The 21758-nt window shown below is 43.9% G+C and overlaps 1 protein-coding gene across 2 annotated transcripts in view; it reads left to right on the forward strand.

Annotated features, from left to right (window-relative positions):
- Positions 1 to 21758, forward strand: part of TBC1D22A (TBC1 domain family member 22A) — an 839044-nt gene that overhangs the window by 535836 nt on the left and 281450 nt on the right. Inside the window, exon 12 of one of the 2 annotated variants that reach the window (XM_077468512.1) lies at positions 13435 to 13663. The exons of the other annotated variant lie outside the window; for it this stretch is intronic. Coding sequence (XP_077324638.1) covers positions 13435 to 13449 — 15 coding nt within the window. The 3' untranslated portion in view covers positions 13450 to 13663. Of the gene's footprint in view, positions 1 to 13434; positions 13664 to 21758 lie in introns of those variants that run through there. 2 annotated transcript variants of the gene reach the window in all.

Raw genomic sequence — 21758 nt, forward strand, 5'->3', positions numbered from 1 at the left:
GGTCCCTGTTGGGTCCCGCAAGCCAGCACGTTCACCTAAGGTGTTCCCGTATCTGACTTATTTTGACAAGTTAATTTACAAGGAATGGGGTCGCCCGCAACGGACCTTTTCGGTCCCCAAATATATGGCGGTGCGTTACCCTTTTGAGGAGAGCCTTTTCAGAAAATGGTCGGCTCCTCCGGTCATGGACCTCCTAGTATCCAGGTTAAATATAGTAACCACGATCCCAGTTGAGAGGACTCCTGCATTCAAGGATCCCACGGACAGGAAGGCTGAGGCAGTGACTCGTTCCTTGTTTACGGTTGTGGGGTCAGCCGTGCGACCAGTACTGGCATCCACACATGTGTCGCAGACACTGACTGAGTGGGCAAAATGTTTGCACAGTGAATTGGGAGAGCATCAGGCTTCTCCTGTCTGCGTGGAACTAGCAGACCAACTAGTGCAAGGCCTTAAGTATGTCTGTGACACTGTCCTGGATACTCTCCCTCTGTTATCCAGGGCTTCAGTGTCAGCCGTGGCGCTGAGGCGTCTGATTTGGCTAAAATGCTGGTCTGCTGACCAGGCATCCAAAAAATCCCTGGCGGATCTTCCCTTCCTTGGCGACCAGCTCTTTGGAGCCTGCTTGGATGACATTATTAAAAATAGCACTGGTGGTAAGAGTACCCTACTCCCACAAGCCAGGAAGGGTAAGGAGCCACCCCATAGGCAAGGGCCCTCTTTTTCCGCTCACAAACGTCTTTTTTTTTGTCCACCCGGAGCTTTGACAAAACGTCCCCAGCCCAACAGGACGACCACGGCCGGTCAAAAACGTCCCTGGAACTGCAAGCCTAACAAGCCCGCGAAGGTTTGCCCCACTCATGTCTCGGGTGGGGGGGTCGCCTTCGGGAGTTTGCAGCCTGGTGGTCCTCTCGGTTATCCAACCAATGGGTCTGCGATCTGATTTCCTCCGGCTACAAGAGTTTCTCTCTTGGCCACCAAACAGATTCTTCCCCTCCAGCATACCCGTATCTCCGGCTCGCCGAGAGGCCCTCCTGGGGGCAGTAAGGGACCTGCTAAATCACGGGGTGTTTGTTCCGGAATCGGAACGCTGCCAGGGATTCTACTCAAATCTGTAGTTCCCAAAAAGGAAGGGGTACCTCCAATCTTGGACCTAAAAGCCCTCAATCGCTTTGTAAAAGTGCAGAGGTTCAGAATGGAATTATTTTGCTCAGTAGTCACTGCACTCCATCAAGGGGACTCCCTGGCATCCTTGGACATCCAGGATGTGCACCTGCACATACCCATATGCCCTTGTCATCAAAAATGTCTGCGGTTTGCTGTCGGTCAAGCCCACTACCAGTTTGTGGCTCTCCCTTTTGGTCTGGCATCAGCCCCCCGAGTCTTTACCAAGGTATTGGCTTCAGTTTTAGGGATTGTGATCGTGGGATACCTAGACGACCTCCTCCTGAGGGCATCTTCTGCCTCAGAATTGGAGGAGGACGTGGCGATCACCATGCAGACCCTGCAAGAATTTGGGTGGCTGTTGAACCTAAGGAAGCCGGTGATTGTACCGACCCAGCATCTGGAGTACCTAGGCTTGCTGCTGGACTCCATGGAAGCTACAGTTTTTCTCCCTTCAGGCAAACGCTCAGATCTGCGGTGAAACTGCTTATGAGCCGCAAGTGGTCGTCGCTTCGCTTTTGCATGCGAGTCCTGGGTCTCATGGTAGCCTCCTTCGAGGCAGTACCCTATGCCCAGCTCCACACCAGAGTCCTGCAGGAGATTTTGACAAAATGGGTCAAGTCTCAGTTGTCCCTGGATCGTCCGATCCAGGTGAGTGATTCAGTCAGAGACTCACTGATCTGGTGGCTGAGGTCCCCGGTGATTCAGTCCGGGAAATCGCTCCTACCTCTGAAGTGGACAGTGATCACAACGGATGCCAGACTATCCGGCTGGGGTGGAGTGATGGGGGTTCAGTCGGCTCAGGGCCTCTGGTCGACTGAAGAATCCAATTTGCCGATCAATCTGCTCGAGTTGAGAGCGATCAGGCTATGCCTCTCCACTTGGTCGATGAGAATTCAGGGGCGTCCGATCAGGATCCAGTCAGACAATCATCAAGGGGGAACAAGAAGCTCAGCCGCTGCACGGGAGGTCGCTCACATATTTCGGTGGGCAGAGCGACACGTACCGGCCCTGTCGGCCATTTACATCCCGAGAGTGAAAAACTGGCAGGCGGACTATCTGAGTCCACAGATGCTCGACCCAGGAGAATGGGTATTGCATCCAGAGATATTCAGGTTACTGTGCCTAAAGTGGGGCACACCAGACGTGGATCTTCTGGCCTCCCATCTCAATCGGAAGGTGCCAAGATAAGAGATCCGTGGGCAGACACGTCGGATGCGCTGGTGGGATCAGTACCAGCCTTGGCTGTCTTTTTTTTTTTTCAGCGACCCCTGTCGTCTCACTCATTAGTGAGTACCTTCGTTCAGAGGGTACGACATGTAGTCCCTCTGGGGCGTCCACCGTTACCCCCATGGGATTTGAACCTGGTGTTGTCGGCGCTTCAAAAACCTCAGTTTGAAAATATCAGGGAGATTCCCCTGTTGTCTCTTTCCCAGAACGTGTTTTTTTTTCTAGTGGCCATCACATCACCCAGGAGGGTTTCGGAACTGGCGGCCTTGTCTTGCAAGTCACCTATCTGGTTATCCACAAAGATAAGGTGGTGTTGCGTCCGCAACCGTCTTTTCTACCGAAGGCGGTCTTGGCTTTTCATATCAATGAGGACATTGTATTACCATTTCTGTGTCCTAAGCCCAAACACCCTAAGGAGGTGGCCCTTCATGCTCTGGACGTGGTTTGGGCTCTGAAGGTGTATTTGTCTGCCACTGCTCCCTTTCGGAAGTCAGGCTCACTGTTTCCATGGCTGGTCCCAAAAAAGGCATGGCGCTCTCGTCGGCCACCATTTGCAGGTGGATCAGACAGGTTTTAGTACAAGCCTACGCCTTGAAGGGGCAGCTGCCCCCCTTTCCGATCACGACCCACTCCACAAGGGCAATTGTGGACACCAAGCATCTGTCGCTCACGTGTGTAAGGCGGCGACCTGGTCATCTGTCCACATGTTTACCAAGTTCTACAAGGTAGATGTCAGTGCATCGGCTGATGCCTGTTTTGGCCGCAAAGTTTTGCAAGTGGCAGTATAGTTGCAATCGAATATGCAATATATATTTCCTTTTTTCCTGGTTTTTCGATAAAAACACAGTACCGTTATGTTAATGCACTGTTGCATTACATTCCACAGTTTTGGTGCGGCTATGGGTAGTCACTCCTGAATAAGAATATTGCATATGAGACTTATGAGGCAGTGGCTGACTCCTCTCTCTCTCCTTTTCCTTGTTTGGGGCTTTGTACCCAAAGACATTGTGTGTAAGCCGCCTTTTGGATGACACCAGGCACACCACTTTACTTAAGAGCACTTCTCCACCTGATCTCTGTCCACAGTCAAGGGAATAAGATCCTGAGGAAGCATTGCCGTGAAATATCTTTGACCTAGTAGTAACAGAGATCTATTATGATATCAAACAAGTAGCTTTAATAATGGGAGCTCTGGTTTCTTTCTTGTTTTTATAGTGTACACACATCTTTTTAACCAATTAACTATTTGTAAAATATTTTTTTGTGATAGAGATTTGGTTGTATTATGTAATGTTGGTCCTTTTCTGGTACCTGTAAAGTCCACTCAATCTGTCCAATTCTCGCTATGGCTTGGACATATATCAGCACCAAGTAAATTTTTTTTTAAATCCTCTGTGCTGTTGAATTGAGAGGTTGCTTGAAGAAAAACTAAACAAGTCCCATAGGAGTTGATTTACTAAAACCAGAGAATGCAACATCTGGTGCAGCTGTACATGGTAGCCAATTAGCTTCTATCTTCAGGTTGTTCAATTAAACTTTGACAAAAAAAAAACGTCAAACAAAAAAAGAAATTTCAATATAAAATGACAGGCCTCTAACTTTAGTACAAACAATAGTTACATACCAGTGACATAGTCAATAAGGTACTCCCTGCGTAAGGTACAATCAAAAGATGTTGTTGCGTTGCCATGTTTGTGTAAGGTAATTTAGGTGCCTATAGACATCCCGAAGTTATTAGACATTCAGGGCCTCTGGCAAGGTTCCTGATCTGATTTCTGTTTATTCTGCATAGTGTGAGACGAGTGGGAGAAGGAGCCTACTACTAAATTGGCCCATTATCCCAGAATCTCTGCCTGCTAGGACTTAGTTGGGGGGGGGGGGGGGGGGGTAAAGAAGAAAGAAAGATTAGGGAAGGAGGGGTGCATTGAAAGGCTAATGCGAGGAGAGGGGGTGGGATAACCACCAGCTACCCTCTCCATCTACTTCTGGTAGTGTTGTATGTTGTATAAGAACCTACAATTCCTTCCGATTGTATCTACAAAGAGACTAACTGTAAAACACCGGCTGTACATTGCCTTTTGTCAGGTCTTGAGATCTTTGAGAGTTTCGATATTTAAACCAGGCTTCCCATATATTCGAGAAACTGAATATCCTATCTTGGGTGGTATCAGCTCCTAAATCGCTGCAATATGATTGATGCATGACGCCCATTCTTAAATTGAAGGGGCCGATGTGGACCTCCAATGAACCGGCAAGCTTAATCTAGCAGCGTTAATCATATGCATAACCACCTACTTATAGTATCTTTTCTTGGGTATTTTGGGAAGATGGAGGTACTGTGCTGGTGAAAACTCCAGTGAGAGCAAGGTAATCACAGTTGTCGCGTCACGCACCTTACACCAGTATGGCTGAATCGGTGGGCATGTCCACCATATGTGGAGAAAACTGCCGAAGTCCTGTCCACATCTCCAGCACTGAACTTAGACTATCAGGATGAATTTATGAACCAGTTCCGGTGTCTTGCACCACCACATTTTAATTTTATACCCATTTTCCTAGGTGTTCACGTTCATTGAACCTTTGTGAATATACAAGTGGATCTGATCCCAGCTAGTTTCCTCTATGACTGTGTCTAGTTCGGTCTCCTAAAATGCATGCTCTGTGTGCAAAAAAATATAAGGTTCCCAGAACATTGAGGCATAAAGCACTGAGATCACATTATTCTGGGGAGATTAGCTAGAGCACAGTGATTCAAAGACAGTAGGGGTTTTTTGTGAAGCTTTCTCTGTTCGCTGAGTTATTGAGAATGTTTTAATTGTAGATGGACCCAAAAAGGGAAGGACTTAGTCAGAGATAGTGCTGTGAGCTCTCTCTGGCAGAGGAACCTGCCCCTGTAAAAAAATGTTTAGCTTGCATCTCTGCGTAGGGCCACTAAGCTGATAAGTAGGCCTCAGCCATACCTGGGTCACCCTTAATAGGAATGATTATACAGTCTTTGGCTGAGAGGGCGTGCACTTTACAAGCCCTTTAAAAGGCATGAAGAGTTGCCCCAATATGATGGTGTGATTGGATGTCGGGTATTATGTGCTTTTTAGAGAACCAGGGGACTGAGCGGAGATCAACTTCTGCGATCAATTGCTCAAAGAGTAACCATCCCTTACGTTGGGTATGTATCTGTCAATCCTCTACCCAAGCCAGATGGACAGTCCAATAACATATCTGCAGTGAGGGAGGCCAATGCCACCACCAGACTTTGGTAACACCAGCTTCGCCCAACCAATTTGTGCTGCCTTGGTTCTCCATAGGAAAACCCTGCACATTCTTTTATATGCTGCAAAGAAGGAAGGTGGCAAACTGATCAGGATAGTCTGCAGTTTATACAGAATGCAGAGAAGAACTGAGGCTCATCCAAACCAGAAGACGGTGGGCACATCCCACCTAAGGAAGTCCTGCTGTATAATTTTCAGTTCTGACAAAAACTATTTTTGTCATATAGGCCCGTTAGCTTACCAGGTAGTTTGATATCTAAATAGGTGATGGTATCTGTCTTCCAGCGGAAGGGGAAATTTGTCTGACATAGATGTACTAGCTTAGGGGGTAAAGAGATGTTCAGTGCAAAAGATTTTGAATAATTAATTTTTTGAGTTTGAAATAAGTTGGAATTGTTCTAGGACTTGCATCAGGTTGGGTAAGGAAGTCAATGGGGATGAGAGGAAAATCAGGATATCATCCACAAAGGCAGCAAGCTTGTATTCCTGATGATGAACCTCAGTACGTTTTATGTTCAGATTTGCCCAGATGCAAAGCAAGAGAGGTTCAAAAGTAAGGATATATAGTGTCTGGTTCCACTCTGGATGGAGAAGGCATCAGACAAGTGGCCACTGACCCGAAACTTTAGCTCTTTGATTGGAGTATAGTGCCCCAGTGAAGGCCCGCATACAGCTCCCCAGTCCTAGGGCTTCAAAAACTGCATCCGTATAGTCCCAGGCCACTTGGTCCAAGGCCTTCTCCACACCCATTGCAAGGAAAAAGCCTTCATGTTGGGTGGAGGTAAGCAAGTGGTATAGGTTTAGAGCTTTAATGGTATTTTCCCTAGCTTCTCTGCCAGGGACAAAGCCAACTTGGTCGAGGCCCACCCAGGCAGGCACATGGTAAGACAAATGGGTTGCAAGGATCTTCTAGCAGAAGTGTTGTGTGTCAACTAAGTCGGTTGCTATCTTAATAGCCAGTGAACATTTGTGCTGCGCTTCCAGTTTAGAGATTTCTTCTGACAGTGCTCGGACCAAAGTTTGGTGTTCCTTCTTTTTCCCTGCCACAATGGCTAACAGGTGGCCTCTAACAACACACCTATGTACCTCCCATTGAGTCATGTGGGACACATCTGGCATGTCATTGTGGTGGAAGTAATTGGCAATAGTCTGATGGTGGACATATCACCAGGATCGGTAAGAAGGGAGGCATCCATTCACCAGATCTTGGAGTCAGAAAAAAATGTATAATCTTTCCCTTGTGAGTTCCGAGTGTGCCAGGTATTATGGCGCTTGAGAGAGGCCAGTTGAAGTTTCACTTGTCGTAACAAGAAAAAGGGAGTGAGAAGGTTCCCATGGATGTGTCAAGAAGCAAGTCTACAGCCATGCTGAAGCACTCTTTAGTTTTAGTAAATCAACCCCATAGTGTCAGACCAAAATTAGTTTCTTGAAGTCCAGTTCAGGGTGTCTTTACTGGGTGCAGGCTTGTATAACAAGCACTTTCCTCACATGTCTGTATGCATGGAGCCTTTTAGTCACCTGTTTTGGAATACCAACAGTGACACTTCCTTTCACAAGCTGACTGCTGTCAAACATTCAAACATACTACAGCACTGAAAAGTGGTAATTAACTCTGTACCTGTTGCTGCAGTGAGATTAAGTTAATAACAGGAGCCTACCAAAGCATTGTCAGTTTTTGTTCTACTTTAAATATGTGGTTTTAAGCTTTTACTGGAATTAGGTTTAGCATTGATTTTGCTCCGTATTTGACAGATGTGCTTTTTAGATTGTTTGTTTGAGCATGTTATCATGGACAATTGATTGGCAAGGCTCACATTGATAATCTAAAGATATTCTTCACCGCCTGAATATTGATTACTTGTTTCAAGTGCACTATAAGAAAGAAAAACATAGATGCTATAATTAATTACAGCTTCTGTAAAAAGAAAAAAATATATATCTGATTGCAATTTTGGCCATGTTTTACAGGGTGTTTCTTTTCAGGCAAAGTCTATTTTGTTTTATGTTTATTGTTTAAATGGTAAACATGTTTAGATTTTGTCATTAAATATGTCATCGGTTGTATCAAGTTAGCCTCTTGAATTGCCAAAATACATTTTGGCTGCTTCTTTTTTTGACAGATTTCAACAGATGGATGTTTATAAACAGAATACCAATCCCTAGCCAACTTGTTTTGCTTTTCACATATTTCATTTTGATGGGGTTTGGTTTTTATTTTAACTGTTAAATTGTGGATTCAGTTTTCGTTTTATTGACTCCTGCTTATGTAGTCCACATCCATATCAGTTTATTCTAATATCTGATATACTATAAATAAAATAAGTTGAGCTAAATCTATGCATCCCCAACCAGGAATTTTTATGCTGGTATTCTGTTAAAAAATTGAAACTTGGCATAAGGTATGCAATCTGTAGTTTCTCTAAAGGTCTTACGGTTAATATTAGATTGTGTAAAAATGTTATATATAGAGAGGGAAATACCACATTTCTTAAAAAAATTATAGAACTGCTACAAAGCCATTTTTAAATGTAATATTGCTAGTAATGATCATACCATTTCAATTTGCAGCCGACTATAGTTTTTCTAAAACTGACAAATTCAGATATTGTTACTTGGGACTATGGAAAGCATGACAGCGGTGAGAGTAGTCTATATACTACTTGTATACTGAACCCCTCCTGAAATGTCATTTCACTGCTCATCTGGTTGACTATTTTTTTATTATTACAATACTGGGACTTATTTGTCAGTAGCAGCTGAGCAGCTGGACCCTTCCACTCAGCATGCAGGAACTAGGAAGAGACTGCAGTAGGTGATATCCATGTCTGCAAAGAAGTTTTAAGCTTAAATAACCTTTGTATTACTTATTACTGACTAAGATTGTGAGTTTTTTACTTTTTTTTGAAGTGATAACACCCACATGCAAGCTGGTAATATTGGTTAATAAATGGTTAATAAAGCTGGTTTCTCATGCACCCTGCTAAACCGGGGGAGGGGGGTGGTCTATGGGGGTAAGGGTGCTTGGAGAGACGGCATAGATTTTTATATAGCCCTAAACGCCTGCAGATAGGGCAGTGTGCTGTCAATTTGTAGGGACGTGAGTGTAGCTAGACACAACTGTTCACTAATAGGGCTATCAGTGGTAGCAAGTAATGTCTGATCTGCTATGTATTTTGGGGGAATTCTGGAGTCTATATGTCATTTTTTCTTAAAAAAAAAAAAAAAAAAGAATCCAGGAGGGCAGTGTTGATTGCAGACAATTTAAAAAATGTTTTCTTTGTAAATGTGATTTAAATATATCACTGCTTCTGCCGACATTAATTTTTTATCAAAAAAAAAAAATGTTTGCTTTGGTACATGCTCTCCTGAGCAGTACCCACCCTTTATGCTATTTTAGACATTATCCCAGAAAGGGCTTTTTTTTTTTTCTTCCAAACAAATTTTATTGAAAATATAATAGTGCAAAATTACAAATGTTCTTTTCCATCATACAAACATTCAAAGATCATGGAACAGTCAGTAAATATCAGCTATCAAACCAGTGTATCAAGGATTAGGTAATGACAAAAAGTCGCTAGTGTAAACGGAACAGTGCGCACATGGTGTCTCGTTACTCCGTCAGGCGGAGAAGAGAATAAAACCTAAACTTTAAAGTGTCTGTTTATGAAGCTCAAAGTTGTTAAGCATTTTCCTGATCTGGCTTTTGGAACTGCTGTTGAAAAGGGAGTCCCAGGTGGTAGGTATATGTTGTGGTGTGTTTGCATGGGAAATCAGTAATTACGGGGTCAGATGTTACTGACTGTGCCCTCTTTTGCGAGGGCTCCAGCAGTAACTGGTTTGCAGGCGGGTCCTTAATAGGCACTGAAAAAGAGAGGAAGAAGAAATAAATAAATAAAAAAAAATAAAAAAGGGGGGGGGGTGAGGAGGGGGGGGGGGGGTACACGGGGGGTGGAAAAAAGAGGGGGATGGAGGGGGGGAAGTATGAGTTGGGTCGTGGGTAGATGTTTATCTCCTCAGTCTCCGCCGAGAATCATGTGGGTGTGGTGTGGGAGTGCGTTAGGGTGGGTCTGATTAGGTGCGGGCGGCGTTGAATGTCCGGGAGAAACGCAGCTGTATCAATGACATGTGGTCTCCCAATCACTTCCCCTAGTCGGGGTTGGGAGATCCAAGTCCTTAGAGGTGGGGGGAGAAAAAAAGAAAGAAGGGGGGAAACGTTTGGGAAGACAAAGTGGTGTCAATCTGTTGAGATCAGCATGAGTGTAGAAGTCAGGAAGGGGTCAGAAAGGGCTTTTTAATTTGTCAGATTTGGTTCCCATTGAATTAGATTTGGGTTTGGCATCCAAACTTATTTAACGTTCGCTGAACCCTGCCTTGACCGAAGCCAAGGCAGATTGTCCTCACATTGAAGAGTGAAACCTCAGCACTTGAGTGCCTCTCTTTCATCCTTGGAAGGAATTATCCATTGCTGTGGGGTCCTGTCTTCACCTGGATAGTCAGCAGGCAAGACAAGCTGGAACTGTATTGAAGATTCCCCTGAAGAGGGGTAGTGTAGACCTAGAGCTCTTTGTGAGACCTATAATGAACAGTAGAAAGGTTTTCTTTCAGTGACAGACCTGCTGTCTTCTAGGGATTTCGATTATTTTCTCTCTTCTATTCTCTGTCAGGAGACTGGTTCTAATAATAGCAGTAGGTTTCCTTCCCCTGGCACTTCAGCAGAGAATATTGCACTTTTCAGGTGTAACCTCTGTGATTCTTGAACCATGTAGTTGGTAAGTGGTTAGGCAAGTTGCAATGTGAATGTCACACCACAGGAAAATCTCTGGGTGTTGGGGGAGCCTTTCCTCCTGTGTTCTTCAATACCAGTTTGGATTACAATATAATCTTGGTCTTGCCTCCTCCTTTTTTTGCAGGTGTTATTGATTGCCCTACCCTCTCATTCATAAACTTACAAGGTTATTATCCTGTAGTTTTTTCTATCTATACATTTATAGTTTATGCTGTGTGAGCTCATGGCTAGATTAGTTGTCTAACATTCTTCCTTATTATAGATCTCCTTTTCTCTAAAGGTAATGGTTAGAAGTGGTAAGCTTAAGCCCCATGTTTTGACCAGCTGATCTTTGTTTTGGACATATTCTGAACATATAACGTCATTTCCCTGAAGTCAAAAGTTAGATATGCTAGGCATAAGCCTTTTTCTGCAGATGGCCAAATAATCTTTCTGTTGAACATGGTATGTATGTTCAAACTTCCCTTTAGGGATCTGTTTTTCTTTTTGACTTGGCCCAGAAAACATTTCTTCTTCTTGACCATATTAGTTGTTGCTGTGGTTTTGTCCTAACATTTTTTTTCTACCTGTTTGTGATGGATAGTTGGTTGGTAGTCTACTTTGGCTGATTAATCATCGTCCTTATTGCTCCCTCGGGTAGTAATTTCCCCTTAATGATGATTATCTCTCTTGGTCTGGAGTACCTGGTTGATATTTAGTTCCCACCCCTTGGTCATATCAGTTTACCTATTTTACTTAGCCCTTTCCTTATCTAGCCATGATTCAGACTTAGTTTATTTAGACACTCTTTTGTGGCACAATCTCCACATCTGTTGGACCTCTCAGTGGCTGTTGTCGAAAAAAAGGAGTTGATGTCCACTATATATATATATATATATATAATCTATAATGCCAAAATAAGCCCACTTCCCTATAATCATAGAAACAAAAAAACACTCAAAAAGGATGAGTGTATAACCTCTATGGGAATTGAAATAGGGTTGCTGACGTTATATTAGTAGATAAGAAAGATTTTTGGTATTTGAAATAATTATTTATTCAACAAAAGAGAAAAAAGCCACTAAAAACAAGTAGCGTTACATATAAAAAATTGGATGTATACTAGAAGTACGTAACATATATACATAGAACAATGAATGACCAGGTCTATTGCAAGAGATGATCTTTACAAAAAGTAACCCAAAGTTTTGAGGTATATATAAACAGTTGACCTCTTCTTTTGGGGTAATTCATGGTAAAATCAAGTAGATCTGTAGTAAGGACAAAAAAAAAAACATTGTAAGTTCTCATGTCAGTTATGTACATAGATACCCATAAGCAAAATACAATTTTAATAGCTAATCATGTGTACATTTCAATATAATACACTGACGCAATCATATTTCACATAACAAATGCATATAAATATATACACATTACTAACCATATGTGTAGATGGTGAACTTCATATAACATCCAACAAGAAGGTTGATCTACCCCAGCTCCACCGAGGTCAGAAGGCCCAAGGGATGAAGGGAAATCAAAATATGTAACCAGGACAGGGAGGTTATTGGGGAGAACACGTACACCCCCCCCCCCCAGCACCATAGATCTTGTGTTCCTTTCAATCAATCTGGAATCCCAGCCACCATATGGTGTCACATAGGGCACCACCACACGGGCCCGCCATGCTCCAAATTGGGTATCCAAACTGGCTAGGTTGAAAAACACATACAAACATGTATCATATAAGTACCTCCCCAAACATCCCCGTAAACTTTGGGATAATATAAAAAAAATCTGTGATTACATACAGACTGAGCTGCAAAGACCTGCTGTTGCAAGATATATTAGACCACAGGTTTGAATCCTCTCATGGGGACCAGGCTTGAGAAATCCCTCTATAGGGGCAGGGCTCCATTATCACCACTCTGAAAAAGTGTCCTGTGCCCTAAATCTGGGGGCATAAAGTATAGACAGGCAAATTAATTACTCCATCCTAGTGTCAAACATGCCTCTAACAGCCACAGCATATTGTGTATATATATCCATGTAGCTTACCAGATAATCTGTCTGTCCCAAGAACCTGTGATCGGCTGCAGGCAGGAGAGAGCACTTGTGATCAGCCTGTTAAATACAGGTGTCACTTGGTGCTCTTGATTAGGCCAATTAAGCCCAGCTGTGTCTCCTAGATTGGAGAGCCACTGGAGCATAGGCGTATCCCCGCTGAGTTGAGTGCCCCCGCGTGACGCCCCCCCGCAATTGCGCACGCCACCCCATCGGCAATCTCCGCCGAGATATTGCGGAGCCGCGCCCATGCCACGGAGCTCCGCACACGGCGGAACCCCACGGCACATGCGCGAGGCTGGCCTGCATCACCCTCCCGCGATGTAGATCCGGCATGGTCACTCGCATAACGCGAGCAGACCGCCAGGATGAAGGAAGGGCAGGCACCGGCCTCCCCTGCGCCAAGTGACACCATCGGTGAAAAGGAAAGGCCCGGAAATTAAAGAAATTAAACTGTAAAAATGAAAATGTATGTGTTTTTCAACCTAGCCAGTTTGCATACTCAATTTGGAGTGTGGCGGGCCCGTGTGGTGGTGCCCTCTGTGATGCCATATGGTGGCTGGGATTCCAGATTGATTGAAAGGAACACGAGATCCATGGTGCTGGGGGGGGGGGGGGGTGTACGTGTTCTCCCCAATAACCTCCCTGTCCTGGTTACATATTTTGATTTCCCTTCATCCCTTGGGCCTTCTGACCTCGGTGGAGCTGGGGTAGATCAACCTTCTTGTTGGATGTTATATGAAGTTCACCATCTACACATATGGTTAGTAATGTGTATATATTTATATGCATTTGTTGTTATGTGAAATATGATTGCGTCAGTGTATTATATTGAAATGTACACATGATTAGATATTAAAATTGTATTTTGCTTATGGTTATCTATGTACGTGACTGACATGATAACTTGCAATGTATTTTTTTTTTTTTTTCTTACTACAGATCTACTTGATTTGACCACGAATTACCCCTGAAGAAAAGGTCAACTGTTTATATATACCTCGAAACGTTGGGTTACTTTTTGTAAAGATCATCTCTTGCAATAGACCTGGTCATTCATTGTTCTATGTATATATGTTATGTACTTCTAGTATACATCCAATTTGTTATGTGTAATGCTACTTGTTTTTAGTGGCTTTTTCTCTTTTGTTGATTAAATAATTATTTCAAATACCAAAAATCTTTCTTATCTACTAATATAATGCGAGCAACCCAATTTAAATTTCCATAGAGGTTATACACTCATCCTTTGAGTGTTTTTTTTTTTGTTTTAGTGGCTGTTGTCCACCCATCAGTTGGACTGCTTTTGGATATCCTGACATGTTCCTGTTTCCCTCAATAGGAGATATAGAAAATACAATTCTCATACTTACCATCATATCTTATTTTTTGTTTGTTTTGTTTTAAGCCAATTGAGAGACACAGGTTCTGCTCCTCTGTGTTATTGGCACTACGTGCAGGTTGCTCATAAAATGATGATTAGAGGTAGAATTATATGGGGCTGTCTTCAACATATTTTTCTTTGCCCGTGTCCCAACCTCTTGTAAGGGACAGTATAACCCAACTGTTTAAGAATTCCTGAAGAAAAATATATTTAACCGTATGTACTAAAATTTTATTTTTACTATATATTTGTTTTTAGCATTGGCCCTAGCATAAAAAATATATATATATATATTTTTGTATGTGTGATATATTTGCCATTCCTTCACTTTTTAAGATAGTGACATATTGTGATATTGTTATATGGAGGAATACCTTTTTTAGCAAGTGAGCGGCATAGGAAGAAAGGATGACATACATCTTTCATGCCTTTAGATCAGTGTATCTTCAAAGCGCTGAGCATGGCACTGAGAAGCAGAGTTTATTACTGTATGCAGTGTTTTTTTTTTTAAACTCATATTTCTCATTCGTTCTTTGACAGACACAGCACTTATTCAAAACCATAGGGCTATATTGCCCCCTATAGGAGTAGGACCCTAGGCAGGAAAAAAAAGACTTGGCTACACCCATGGGCAGTCCTAGGTGATATACACCCCCTCTCTGCTATAGGCCACAGGAGGGAATTGTAAATATCTTCCACAGTCTGAAATGGGGAAAGGGGCCTCGTATTGGATGCTGTCCTTCTCGGCATGCAATGGACCTGGTCTAGCGAGCCGAGAGCGGGGCTCCCTAGACCCACGGACAGGACCCCTTGAGCATGAAGGCGTGCCCTCACCTATGTCCTAGTGTTCTGGCCTTGAACCCCGAAAAAGTTTTTTTTCCTTACAGTTGGCCTCTGTCACCGGACTGTTGGCAGTTCTCCTTGGGGCTGTGCAAGCCCTGTTGATTCAGGGTGTGCTTGTGACAGACCTAGCCGGGACACAGGCTTTTTGAGAGGACAGAGTGCGAGCCTCTTGCCGATCGATTATGGGCCCTGGATTTTAAGGGGCACAGGGTGAATGAGAACCCCACTATAATCTGTGCTAGTCAGATTCAATGCTCTATATATGATGTGTGTTGTCTCATGCTGTTGGGACACACTGTCAGATGCTAATGTCATTAACTCCAGACACCTGTCTCTTGTGTAAATGAGTCTAGCTTGTAAGGACATTCCAAACGTTGTTGTTTGTGCTAATTAACCCTTTGTTTATGTTTATAGTAATGTTTATTGAATTTGGCAGGAGACAAAAAGTCTTATCCCTCAGTCAACTAATCTGAGTGTTGATTTAGATAATTGGCTCATGCTAATTAGGTTAGGTTTTAGTCACCCCGCTGTATATATTTTGTGTGAGATCTCAAATAAAGGTGATTCCTGATGTACTCCTAAGCCTGGTGTCGTCTAGTGCTTGGGGGTTCCTATAGCCAGATCCTTTGGACTTGTGTTCCAGGACTTAGGAAGCGGTATATAGACGGAAGCACTCGATCGGTGTGGGATCGGTTCCGTCACAGTGCTTGTCCCAATTTCAGTGGGTACAGAATGAAATCCATCTGCACAGAGGTGGTGTCTCTTCATCATGGGGATCTCCGGGCTTCTGTCGACATCACTGATGCTTATTTACGCACTCCAATATGTGACCAACACTTCCTCCATTTTACTGTGGGAAAAGAGCATTTTCAGCTTGCGGTGTTGACTTTTTGTCTCGCCTCTACACCTCGCGTACTCACAAAGGTGCTGGCCGCAGTTCTGGCATGGTTACGTAAGCGAGGAATTGCGGTCCTGGGTTGCTTGGATGTTCATCTTCTGCAAGCAGAGTCCTCGGCTACCCTGAGAAGCGACATAGCTCACTATACAAATGTCAGTTTTCAGTTGGCTTCTATACTACCTTAAGTGTGCTCCGGCTCCTTCCAGAAAATTGGATTATCTAGGCCTTACTCTGGTTTTATCTCTGCCCAGGGTTTTTCTTCCTCTGGACAAACTCCAGAAGTTACATGCTGCGTTTCAGCAACTGTTGTCTCACAAGTAGGCCTCCCTGCGTTCCTGCAGGTGGGTGTTGGGCCTGATGGTATCTACCTTTTGAGGTGGTTCCATTTGCGCAGTTCCATACAAGCACCTTTCAAGTGAGATCCTGGCATAAAGTGCCTGAGGTCTCTGGGCTATCAGCTTCGGCTGAGCCTGAAAACAGGGGGTCCCTGGTGTCTGGTGGCTTCACTCTCTGGGATTTCGGCAGGGCACTTCCTTTCTTTCAGTCTGTCCAGGTGAAGAGGTGTCCTGGGACTGGGTTCTGCTCAGGCTTGTTGGACACTGGAGGAATCCGGACTGCCGATCGATATCCTGGGACTCTGTGTGATAAGACTATGTATGGATCCTGCAGGTTGACTTTGGGGGCTCCGGGTACGGATCCAGTCGGACAATGCCATGGCTGTGGTCTATGTCAATCACCAGGGCAGAATGTAGAGTGTGGCAGCCCTGACAGTAACCAGCATCCTCCTGTGGGCAGAATACCTTGTTTCGGCCCTTTCCGCAGTATGTATTTTAGGAGAGGAAAAATGGCAGGCAGTTGCCTCAGTTGGCTAGTGTTGGTCCACAAGGTGGTCCCTTTTACAGGACATGTTTCATCAGATATGTCTCCAATGGGGCACTCCTGAGGTAGACCTGTTGGCGTCCCAGCTTAACAGAACGGTTAACTGAGGTTTCTGGTGAGGCCATGGGCTCCTCTGGTGGACACTGCAGACGCTCTTGTGGCCCCATTGGGCCAGTATAGTCGAATCTACACCTCTCCTCCTTTCAAGATTCTTCCGCAAATTTTGCGTAGGATCGAGGCCGAAGGGATTCCGGTCATTCTAGTGGGCCCAGATGGTCTTGTCGGTCTTGGTATGCCGACCAGGTGTGCTTGGTCGCTGATGTCCCTTGAGAGGTTCTACTGTCCAAAGGGCAGATCTTCTATCCTGCTTCAGTTGTTGTTTTTTGAAGACCTGGATGTTATGAGCCAGGTGCTGAAGTTACGACGCTGCTGAAGGCTAGGAAGCCTTCCTATGTGAAGATTTACCATGAGCAAAAAAGCAGGACAAAACTCTGGAAAGCCGCACACTGAAAAAAGACTTGAAATCCCATCTTTAATTGAAACAACGTGGGTCACATCAAAACAAAATCAAAAAATCCACAGCAAAAGAATAACAGGGTACAGGAAAATGCAGACCCATTTCGCACCGTAATCAGTGCTTACTCCTATCTGGGAAGATTTACCACTGGACATGGATAGCATACATATCCTGACGTGAGGGGCTTGCCATTTACCCTCGTTCTTGGTGGCTTGAATTTTGCCCTTCCTTCACAGGGGGGTTGAGCAGAACTTGGCCTTGAGTACCATCAAGGGCCACTTGTCGGCCTTGGCAGTTTTCTTCGACATCCCCTGGTCTTACACTCCCTGGTGCATACTCTTAATCAAAGGGTTTGACACCTGCCTCCAACGTTACGATCGCTTCTACCACCATGGGATCTACTCTTGGTGTGTTTAGTTCTACAAGAGCCTCCCTTGGAAAATATTCATAAGGTTCTTCTGCTTGCTCTGTCCCAGAAGGTGGCTTTTTTGGTTGATATGCTCGCAGAGTGTCAGAACTGTAGGCATTACCATGTCATACTTCTTACTTGGTGATCCACAAAGGTGAAGTGTGTAGTACAGGTATCTGCACCCACTTCCGGGATAGCTCTCTGCGGAAAGGAGCGTAGATTACGCCCCTTTCCGCAAGTGCCCGCCCCTTTCCGCAAGTGCCCCGCTGCCTGCTGGGAAAGCCACAGATCCCAGAGGCAGCGGGGACCGTCCTTATTGCGCAGCGCGACTCGCGCATGCGCAGTAGGGAACCGGGAAATGAAGCCGAAAGGCTCCATTTCCTGATTCCCATACCCAAGATGGCGGCGGCAGCACCCGAGAGACGATCTAGAGATCGGCTTCGGGTGCCGACATTGCGGGCGCGCTGGACAGGTAAGTGTCACTATTTTAAAAGTCAGCAACTGCAGTATTTGTAGCTGCTGGCTTTAAAAAAAAAAAAAAAAAAACGCGGAGTCCCGGCGGACTCCCGCTTTAAGGACGTTGTATTGCTTTCCCTGTGTCCCAGGTCAAAATATCCCAAGGGATTTACCTTGCATGCCCTGGATGTGTCCAGGCGGTTCGGGTGTATTTGGCAGTCACAGGGCCTTTCCTGAGATCAGACTCGCTGTGATCACGGACGGGCCAAAAAGGGGGCTGTCTTTTGCGACCTTTTGAGATGGTTCCGACAGGCGATGACTCTGGTCTATTCTATGAGGGGTTTGGTTCCTCCTTTCCCTTTTACAGCACATTCTACTAGGCTGCTTATTGCTTCTGGGGCCTTCCATCATCTGGCATCAGCTGCATTGGTTTGCAAGGCAGCCACTTGTCGGTGTACACTTTCACAAAATTCTACAACGTGGCTGTGCTGGCATCTGAGGATTCTTCTCTTGGCTGCAAGGTGTGTTTAGAGGGTATATTCCCTCTTGAAGAGGTATTGTTCAGGTTGGGCTCCAGTTTGTTTCTGTGTTGAGCTCCTGGTTGGCTCTTGTGTTAGCCTTGGGATTTTTCTTTGTCCCACCCCTCATGTTTGGCACTGCTTTGAGACGTCCCTATGATTCTCAATAAGGGAGCGATATGTCTGTCAATGAACAAATGAGAAAATATAATTTTTTTGCTTCTGACACTGCTTGGGACAAAACTGAAGGCCTATAGCAGAGAGGGAGTTGTATATCACCTAGGACTGCCCATGATCATAGCCAAGTTTTTTTTTTCTGCCTAGTCTCCTATCCTGTAGGGGGTAATATAACCCTATGGTTCTGAATAAGGAAGCACTGTGTCTGTCAATGGTAAGTCAAACATCCTATTATTTTATTCTTATTTTATGCAAATCTGTATTACGAGTGCCTACCTGTCTTTGGCTTTAATAATTTTTATGTTACTGACCAGGACCAAGCAAGCAGATTAGAATGGATTAGCATGACATCCAGGTAAGTAGGATTTTTAGAAGCAGAAGTAAGCAACAGCTGCCTCTGTTATGTCATTGCTGGTTTAATGGCTGGTGTCTATATATACTAGGCCAGGTGGCCCTGTTTCCTCCAGGTGAATGTGATAGATGTGTCCCTCTTCAGTGACAAATTGTGCTGTACTGCATCCCTCTACCTTCCTCAATAATCTGGGGATCCTATAATATGTTGGTGGTCAGTGAAAGAAATATGTGTCTCTTCATTGATGGCAATTGAAAAAAAAAAAATGCCTTGAAGTTAGTGTTAGTAAAAAAAATTCTGTTATCAGTGTTAGTGGCAAAAAATACTGTTAGTGGTCAGAGGCCACTAGAGTGGCGTCACAAGGGTGCTCAGAGTATCACTTTTGTGTGGGACCCCATGTTGAGAAATGGCATTTGGCCACAATACCACAGCTTTCTTTTTTCTCCAAGTGTCTGTTACCATCACTTTTTTGTGTGTCACCTTTCACGCAGGATTGTGAGGATGTGGATCATTAGGCCTTTTCTGAAGTCTAGAGGAAGGATTTGTGGCCATTAGGTTTCTCCCTCCCTTACCTTTTAGGGGATATCTCCTAGGTAGAGCCACCCAGTACTCGTTGGTCTGCTTTGGCTAATCATGAAGAGTGGGGTACTCGGTGCCTTTTGACTTGCTGAACTTAATGTTCAACACATCCTTGTGCACTTTTTTGTGTGTGTGTTCACGAGCACTTCTTCTCTTCACCTTTGGTGTTTTTTTTTTTTTGAGCACCACATTTCTGGTTTGAAAAGGAAACATAAAAAAGAAATAAATGTGTGTCAAAATGTTTGTGTATATATATATATATATCTTTAAAAAGATATTGATGTTGTTAAACATTCTTCACCTAATGCATAGCACAAAACGGTTTTGATTTTACAGGAATGTAATTTGTTAATATTTTTCTTTGCTGTCACTATAGATTCCTATTATTTTTTAAGATCATCCTTGGTGGTAAAAGCCTTTGAGGTTACACATTATCAGTTGTTCTCCAGCCCAGTGTTATGCTATGAATAAATTTCCATTCCATTTTTAAATTGCATGTTACTTAACATTCACTTGTCCCCTGATGCTCATGCCGATGCAGTGTACTTGTATACAGGTGCATGCATGTGAGAGCTAGATGTGAAACAATTCTGCCTTGGAATCTTTTTTTAGTACTCTCCTGATAAACTTGCAATGCGGAAGGTTCACGGTTTATAATCACACTGGGAGAAATAAAAGCTTGCCAAAAGACCTTGTGTAAATGAGTAAAGCTGGTATGTGTATTTCTTCTAGAAGTTACAAAGAAGAAAGATGAATCCAGCCTTTCCCTGATTTATGAGCCTTTTCATCAGCGCTGTGTCTCTGTGCAGAGTGACACCCAGGAGCATGGCCATACATTCACAAATATGCCGTGCACATGGTTTGGTTCTATTCTTAAACACGATTCAGCTGTTACCAGAGACATTAATCATTAGTGTTGCAATAACATTTAATACAATGTATGCTATTAAACAATGAATAGCCTAGGTTTACTAAAATATATTAGTGGTGCCGTTTTAATATTTGGCCAGATTTAAAATATCCGGTGTTCCAAGTGCTTATTGTATTGGTCCGGTTGGGCTTTTGCTTTTAAACAATAGGTGAAGTAACAATGAGATCTGTATGAGCAATTTGAAATTTTTAGCATACATACACAACGTGCTATGCAGACTTACAGAAGCCTAAGAATGAGGGCATTCTGAGATATTTCTGAAACTGTATGATGGGGAAAGGTATCTCAGTGGGACTAGAGATTGGTTCTCAGTGCGGTTTTGTGTGCGAAATCTAAGTGTGCTGTTGTAATTTGGGAAATGATCATAAGAAAGTGAATGAAAATATAGTTTTTCTCTTCTGTGCCACTATAGTAGTCCAGAGGTCTTAAAAAATGCTATTGGACCAAAGTCCCGCCTTTGTTCCCCTTGCGTCTTCCTTTAGCATAAACAGCAGGTAGTACTTACAGCTCAGATTGTACCAACCATGCTTCCTACCGTAGAGCTATGACTGTTTGGAGGGTTTTCCTCCCTGTTTTCCAATAAATTGCTGCTTGATATAAATCCCCATTCTGTACCTTGTTTATAATTTAAATTTCACTGAGAGCATTTTAGCTTATATGGTGCCAGCCTGCTTACTGTTACATAGTTGTCCCCCATGATTGTCTCTCTCGCCTTGTCCATTCTGTTGCTATTTCCCAGCAAGCAAATAATAATTACGATTTTCTTCTATAAAAGGATGTCTACTATATGCTTGTCCAGGATAAACTCACCATATTTTTACTACTCCCAAAATAATGTGTATGTTAATGAGCATGTACACATTTACATATGCATAGGCTGATCATGTGACACCATACAGACATGAGAGACTGACCCAAGCTTTTTATTTTCTTACATCAGGGAACACAGAGCCATAGTAATAACTATGTGGGTTATATCAGCATATCAGGTGCTGGACACTGGCACGCCGCTTAAGGCGTGAACTTGCCCCATATAACCCCTCCCATTACTGGGAGTCCTCAGTTTTTTCGCCAGTGTCTATGGTGTTGGGCACGTGTACGGATGTGTGTACTGAGCTCCACGGGCAGTAATCCTTTCATGAGAGCCAGCCATCCTGACCGAATCCATTCTGATGTCTCCATAATAGACTAACTGAACGGTACCCGGGCCTCATCCGAAGACACGAGGTTTTGCTTGCAAATGCTTTTAAAGCTGGGCCCTGGGATCCAGTACTTTTTGGTAGTAAGGCCAATAAAAGTTTACTGGCAGGGTCTTCTCGTAGG

Source organism: Lithobates pipiens, unplaced genomic scaffold, assembly GCF_037356315.1.
Source record: "Lithobates pipiens isolate NorthernLeopardFrog02 unplaced genomic scaffold, aLitPip1_a1.2 Scaffold_8, whole genome shotgun sequence".
Classification (NCBI taxonomy): domain Eukaryota; kingdom Metazoa; phylum Chordata; class Amphibia; order Anura; family Ranidae; genus Lithobates; species Lithobates pipiens.